Consider the following 7,251-nt stretch of genomic DNA (forward strand, 5'->3'; position numbering starts at 1 on the left):
ATGATTTTACGATGAAATGAGCATGAAAATAGACCCTTAAGCTTCAAATGATGAATTAATGGCAGTTTAGCTCGATTGCACGTTTTAGGACTTTCGCTATGCAAAAGCTAACTCCTCTTGATTTTAAATGTTTCGTTAAGACTATGACATGTTATGATTGATCATACCTGGCTTGATACACATGTATGTTTATAATTTAATGCCATTTCTGCCCCTCACCTACGGATGCCTTATTTGATGTATGGACTAGAGGGTATGTGACTTAGAAAATACATATGATTTATTATCGAGTCTTAGTTTATCTTTTATCTTTTCTTGACCTTTGAGTCACATTTAGGGTCCATTATGATATTATAGATCGATTAGGTCTATGTAGAGACAGACAGGGTGTGACTACTGATCGTAAGCTCCCCTCGGCTTGAAAAGGTCTACCTAGCATATACGAATGCAACATCACCCACTTAAGGTCGGTGGCACATGAGAGGGTACTACTAAGGAAGTTTCAATTGTGCTTAATGAGGAGCCTACTTTGCACTATTTAAGAGTCTAAAATGACATGAGAATAAGGAGCTTGTTAGACCCCATTAGAGGAGCTTTTGACGTAGAGATATAGGAAAACAAAGAGGTTAATTACAGTGAAGGGTGACTCCTCTATACTTGTTGGACTTCTCTAGAGTTCAAGACAGACGAGGATACCCTCACTTATGCGCAGGAAGCACAATGACTAGATGGACTACAAAAAGCAGGAATAAACGAGAGGCTAAGTGCACCCTGAAACATGAATACACCATGATGAGTAACTTGAAGACCTTGATCGAGCATATAACGTTAAATCTATAAACAAATTAGATCTTTTAAAATAAAAACAGGAATGGGGTGTAATAACGACAAATAAAAGGATGGTTTTAGTATTATTATAATAACACACACAATGGTATTGGTTGACTTTAGGTTTACCGATACTTTACGTGCCGTCATGGATTAGCTAGGTAGCATTATAATGCAACCAACCACCACCTTATCCATTTATTAATATTAATAAAATCCCTTTCCCCAAACCACCAAAAAACCCTTTTCTTATTCTTTTTTTTTTTTTTCTTCAATTATGGATCAATTTGTAATTATGGTTTTCCCTTCTAAATGGGTTGTTGGTCTTTAATCAAACACAACAAATGCCAATCAATCATTTTACTGAAGATGGAACTTTTATACACGTAAGTGAACAGAACAGGAGTGTTAACTTTCCTTAGGAACATTACCTTTTGTCTATAGTTCGACTACAAAATCAGCATTAACATATTAAGTTTATCAGAACTGACCCAGCCGAACGTCTCTATCGAGGCGGTCTGCATTGAGGGTCCCTGGAAGCTCTCTGAAACCTTCGTTGAAGATGGAATATGCACTGCAAAAATTCGACATTTAGAGCGCAGAATAATATTCGCAATATAACAGTGTCATCATGCAAGCTACCATGCACATAAAACCTGTAATTAATGAGCCCATATAGAGGCTGAAAGAGATTGCATTCACACAACATTTTTACTAGACCTGACGTGGAAATGTTGATCAAAACTATTTGGACGTTATTCTTATAATAGGGAGAATTCAAGAATTTTCAATTGCTCTAGTATCTCGTTAATCACTCTTTCTGTTACCATCTTGGTGGTCCTAATGAACCTCTAAATTCCTACTAATTCCTGTGTAAGATCCCACATCAGGTGGAGAGGGGAACAAAACATTCTTTATAAGGGTGTGGAAACCTTTCTCCAATAGACGCGTTTTAAAATAGTGAGGCTGATGACAATATGTAACGTGCTAAAGCGGACAATATCTACTAGCGGTGGGCTTGGACTGTTACATCCGGCCTCTAATCAGTTTACATCACTGCACAAACACATTGCCCAATCCTCTTCCATCTCCTTCCATTGCATTTTGGTTGGGTCAGGGGCCGTCCAGTACCCCCGGCCTCAAATAGCAACGCTGCCCTCGAGGCAAAGAGAGGTTACAGATGGATATTATGTGATGGCTGGATCCCATGTGACATTATCAGCACACATCCCTTTCCATTGAATCAGTACTTATGTGGTCCGCTTACACATACCCATCACAAATGTTAAACTACGCAACTGAAGGACTATCTACACAAGTTGCGAACAAGCTTATTGTTCGGGTTTTGCTAGAGCAAATTACGATCCTTGTCCTCAACTAATCACCTCAAATTGGATGCCAAGGAGAACATGCCTTGCCATTTAAATAGTTCTAAAAAAACATTACTAGTCTAACTACGATCATGATCAGGGACAGTACTTCCAGGAATCCCACGTAAACAAGCAACTCCACGAAAGAAAATATTGGCTACATTCTCAGCTTGAGCTCGTGCAATTATTATTGTGACATAATGAAGCATGGTGCATCAAGTACCTGAAATGGAAGAGGTACCTTGTCACAACTTCTCCTTGATACATTGTTTATCAATTTCCTCATCTATCTGCTTTTGTCAAAGACTTGTGTCATAGTCCTTAACTTATCGCTAATGACCCTCAAGAAAACCCCCAGTCCTGAATCTGAAAGCATCAGCTCCTCTTGTTCACACATTTGTATTACCCCCTTGAACAAATATTCTGTCCATTCATTACTACTCCATAACTTGAAGTTTTGGTCGTTGGCAATGCCAAGGCTTCTACAATTTCTTTGAAATAAAATTGTGTCTCACCACAGACAATTAAAGCTCGCCTCTCCTTATATCCATCCCTTGATCTTCAACATCCTAGAAAATATATCAAACTCAACCGACCGGAGTATAACTCAACTGGTTAATATATTATATCAATCACCTTTGCTCATAGTTATCCCTCGATCTCTATCGTCCTAGAAAATATATCGAAGTCCAACCAACGTGAGCATAATTCAACGGATTAAAATACTATATCTCACCTCTCCTCGTATCTATCCCTTAGTTCTTCATCATACTAAAAAATATATCAAACCCATCCAATCTGAACTTAGCTCAACTAGTTAAGTAGATCTTCTACCATCATAGATTCGAATCTCCGCTCCACCATTGTTGAACTAATATATATGTACGTATATATCAAAGCCCACCATTGAAATCAAAGACAACCCCATCAACAATTCCATCACAACTCACCTCTCTACTCCACTCCATTTTTTAACGAATCTCTTTTTTATTGTATCTATGGCACCATTTCAGCTATTAGATATTCTGTATGTACCACCATATCCTCCTCTGTTAGATATTATTCTTCCTCTATGCCAGGTTCTTGATCATAGATGAGCATCACTGGCAGTTGACACAAGTGCCTACGGAATAATTCTTACTTCACCATCCAGAACCCATCATTTATGCCAATCAATGATGCTGAAATGCCTTTCATACTCCCTCATGGTAGTCTCTTATTACACAGCTTGAAATCTCTCGAGTGTGATTCCTCTTGCAATTGCAAAAGTAGCCTTAGCAACTATCTTTTTCCTTGCTACCCAATCCAATTTTTGAAAGACTTGCATCTTTCCTCCTGCTAAAACCATTTCAATGCCTCTCCTTTCATATACATTGCTGCCCGCTCAAGCTTCTCCTCAACCAATTTATTAACATTCAAGTGTTGCTACCACAAACTTCTCCTCAATCAATTTATGATCGTTCAAGTATCACTCAGCTAAGGATATCAGGCCACAGCGGGTCACCAGAAAATTCCATTTCAAATCTCCAATTTGGATCCTCATTAGTTCTCTATGATGCCCTTCCCCCTTGGTCTACTAGACGATGATCCTATCGAAGCCTTCCCCCTTCCTTAATCTACCACTTATATAACATACTTTGCTTGTATGATTGGAACCTTATCCTTATTTTCTGAGGTTGGCACAAGATTAGCCCCACACTCAGCATTCATTATATTTTCCATATAGTACTCCATCAAATGGCTCATCTCCTTGTGCATTTCCTGACAATGCATTACCGACAAGTCTATTTAAACATTATAGTAACTTCTCCTAAATTGCTTCCAAGCAATCCTCTCTTTTCCTATTTGCAAACATCAAGTCCTAGGACCCGATTGTTCCAGTACCACTACTTAGTAATTGAAAACTATTGGAAAGTTGCACGAATAAGAGGGAGAAATTGAGAGTTCCCAGCACCGCCTAAAGAATAACATCTTCTCTTTTGACCCCCCCTAGCTATAAGTATTTCATTATGCTTAGTTCTCACAAGCTTCCTAGGTTCTTATTCTTTCTAATTCCCACCCCTACTAATCAATTTGCATTGTCACCCATTCTTATTATTACCCTTTAACCCCATACTTTTCCTTTTCCACAAATATGTAGGAACCTAACACATTTAAGAACAAACAACTGGACAAGCCATGAGATAGGAGAATGTATAAACACACAATCATGCCTTGACTTAGTTTATCTAAAGCATACAAAAGTCCTGCTACAAATCAGCTGGACATGAATGGGATGAGGGTTTCTCTCAAATACTACTTACCTCATTTCCCCAGATCGCCGATGTCCAAGATTTAGTAGAATGATGCAAAAACCAGTGCCAAGTATCTGCAAAAATTACTCAAACATAGCAAATCCTGTTTGATGTTGTGCCATGATAATTCAAAAAGAAAACCAGACTTGTTTCCATGACATGCATATATTTTCTCACAATATACTAGAATAAGGTACTTCAGTTTCAAAAAAGTATAGGGAGAACAGAAATTTTGTCACTTGCTGAGAGAAGACACTACTCAAAAAAATGAGAGGATTTACGAAAGTCAAATTTAAAAACAGTAATTTTCCGCATCAATACTCTAATTTGATAACATTTTGAAGTAATTGTGTGCTAAAAATTGTTTTCTCTTGCTTTATTATCTGCAAAATGTGTTGATTTTTTTAAGAACAATTGAAATTGGTTTTTTCAGACAACACAATTGGATAACAATGATCAAACACAGTTAAACCATATTCTAAGACACTTGTTAATTATGTTACAAACTAAAAATATTTTTGGAAAACTGATTTGCAGAACTGTTTAAGAAACAGCTCCTAAGGTTGCCATAAAATGTCAACTACCGAAAATAATGGCGCCAAAATTCAAAATCTAGTAACTAACAGAACATTGTTACTTACATATAAAGGTCCAAGGTCCCAGCTATGGGCAACAGGTGCCATGATAAACCAGATAAGTATAGTAACCCAAGCCTTTAGACTAAGAGAGAAAATCACCATCAAAAGGATATCTATTCACAGAACAAAGAACGAAAATGCAATTAGAAAATTCATACATTGAACTTCTTGGCATAATTTAGTATGATTATTACCAGGAAACTTCAACTTCTCACGCAGAAAATTGTAAATTTTCTTCTTCAACCGACTTGAAGACTCTGGAAGCCGAAACTTCTGAAAATGTAACCATTGATGCGAAACAGATAATTGAGAACAGCTTCAAGCTAAGCTTCCTGTCTAAGAACAACAATTGAAATACTTAATGGTTCATACCAGATCATCCTCCTCATCATCAGAATCATCACGAAGATGTTCGGCTGGGGGCTTTGGTTTCACAGCAACAGTCAATGAATCTACACAAGAAACGGAGGCATCCAATTACTGATTTCAAACTGAATTGTCAAATGAGAGCCCATAGAAACTCAAATCATTCAGAACAACGAAGAAACAGATATTGTGCAACAAGAAGCCAAAGTACCACGAACAACAGAAGACAGGTCGATTAGTCAAAAAAAAAAAAAAAACAAGATCAATAAGCAAGAATCATGATTCAATTTTCAGCGGTGGAGACATTTTCTTGCTTTTATTTGTAACTAGAATCCAAGCAGGTACTAGCATATGAAAAATGATAGTCCAGAACCTAGAAGATCGAAGCAAGAAATGTGTAATATGGAGAAACATGCACCACAATGACATTTTGAAAGCTGAAGCATGTATAGTCATCAAAGGGGCCAGCATCACCATGAAAAGTGCGGTTTATATAGAAATATAAACAGCAAGAACATTAAAATAAGATCGTTTTTTCATCGGATCATGCCGAAAGAAAAGCAATAGAGAAAGTAAAAACCTAGACTACATATAGTATTTCATACGACCATGATACAAACAACAGAATGAAATATCCCGCAATCAGCAGAATACCGCAATTATACCGCCATGATTGAGCCGCACAAAGACATCATCGTCATTTTTAGAGTCATCCAAAATTTTTCCTCGTAAAATAAGCTTCAAATTCCCAATGGGTAATTGACTGCGCTCCGCGACCAGCTTCCGCAAGTCGCACACCTGATGAAACAAAACCAATCGATATAAAAGAAGAAGAAGAAGAAGAAGAAGAAGAAGAAGAAGGGTTTCCGTACCTTGATCGGCGAAGGGACGAGAAGGCGAGAGGGACGCGCAGGGCCGATGGTTCGAATGGTGATCTCGATTGTGTTTTCCGGAGGATTGCCGTAGCTGACGCTCGAATTGGGTGCTCCGCTAATGTTCCGATTGAAATTGGGGACCTCAACAATCTCCGCCATGACACAGACAAAGATTCGGCTACGCCTTCCAGCGATTTGCGTGCAGTGAGAGGGAGCTTCCGTCTTCTCTCATCAGAGTCTGCAATCCCTTCAAACCGGATCCAGCTGAAATGTTTTTCTTTATATTTCACCAAGTCTTTTTTTTTTTTTTTTTTTTTTTTTTTTTGGAAAAAAAAAATGTCAAATTCTTATAACTAGCTTAATTTAAAGAACTCCTAATTTAAATAAAGATTACATTTTTAAGCTTAAAAGTGTTTAGCAATTTTTATCATCCAAGTTAGAAATTCATTGAGAAATATGCATATACTTTCAATAAAATATACCTATAAATCAGTCTATTTATCTAGTGGACATGTTGGCGGGTACCCCTCCTTCTCCCTCGGTACCTATTAAGTTCTAAACCTATGCACAGAGGGTTGTTTTAGCAACAAGTACATCCTCTTGGCCGGCAACACTACAACACCATTTTGGTGGTAATCGATCGTGTGCATCAAGGTGTTCCATGACTCGTTAGTCCTCTCTTCCATGATGTTGCACTACATTTATACACCTGAAGGAAGGGAGTTTTCGTCTCATCAACGTTGATGCCGACAGGGTAAACCATTCATATTCTGACGTTTTCTTTCTATATGTCACCTTTCTTTTTCTTGCAAGTGAGCTCATGACAAACAGTCGTGTGTGGGGAACGTTTGGGAATTATTTGTCGTTCATTGGGTATCTT

General features: G+C 37.8%; 1 protein-coding gene across 1 annotated transcript; it reads right to left on the bottom strand.

Annotated features, from left to right (window-relative positions):
- Positions 1 to 1,173: 1,173 nt before the first annotated feature.
- On the bottom strand, positions 1,174 to 6,644 carry LOC111784424 (ubiquitin family protein). Its single transcript, XM_023665138.2, has 7 exons — positions 6,369 to 6,644; positions 6,162 to 6,294; positions 5,503 to 5,582; positions 5,325 to 5,403; positions 5,134 to 5,243; positions 4,502 to 4,566; positions 1,174 to 1,402 (listed from the first exon to the last, which is right to left on the bottom strand). Exons 1-7 carry the CDS (start codon positions 6,528 to 6,530, stop codon positions 1,309 to 1,311), a joined length of 723 nt encoding a protein of 240 aa, XP_023520906.2. The 5' UTR covers positions 6,531 to 6,644; the 3' UTR covers positions 1,174 to 1,308.
- Between the last annotated feature and the right edge of the window lie 607 nt (positions 6,645 to 7,251).

Source organism: Cucurbita pepo, chromosome 8 (assembly GCF_057944985.1).
Source record: "Cucurbita pepo subsp. pepo isolate OVF chromosome 8, ASM5794498v1, whole genome shotgun sequence".
Lineage (NCBI taxonomy): Eukaryota > Viridiplantae > Streptophyta > Magnoliopsida > Cucurbitales > Cucurbitaceae > Cucurbita > Cucurbita pepo.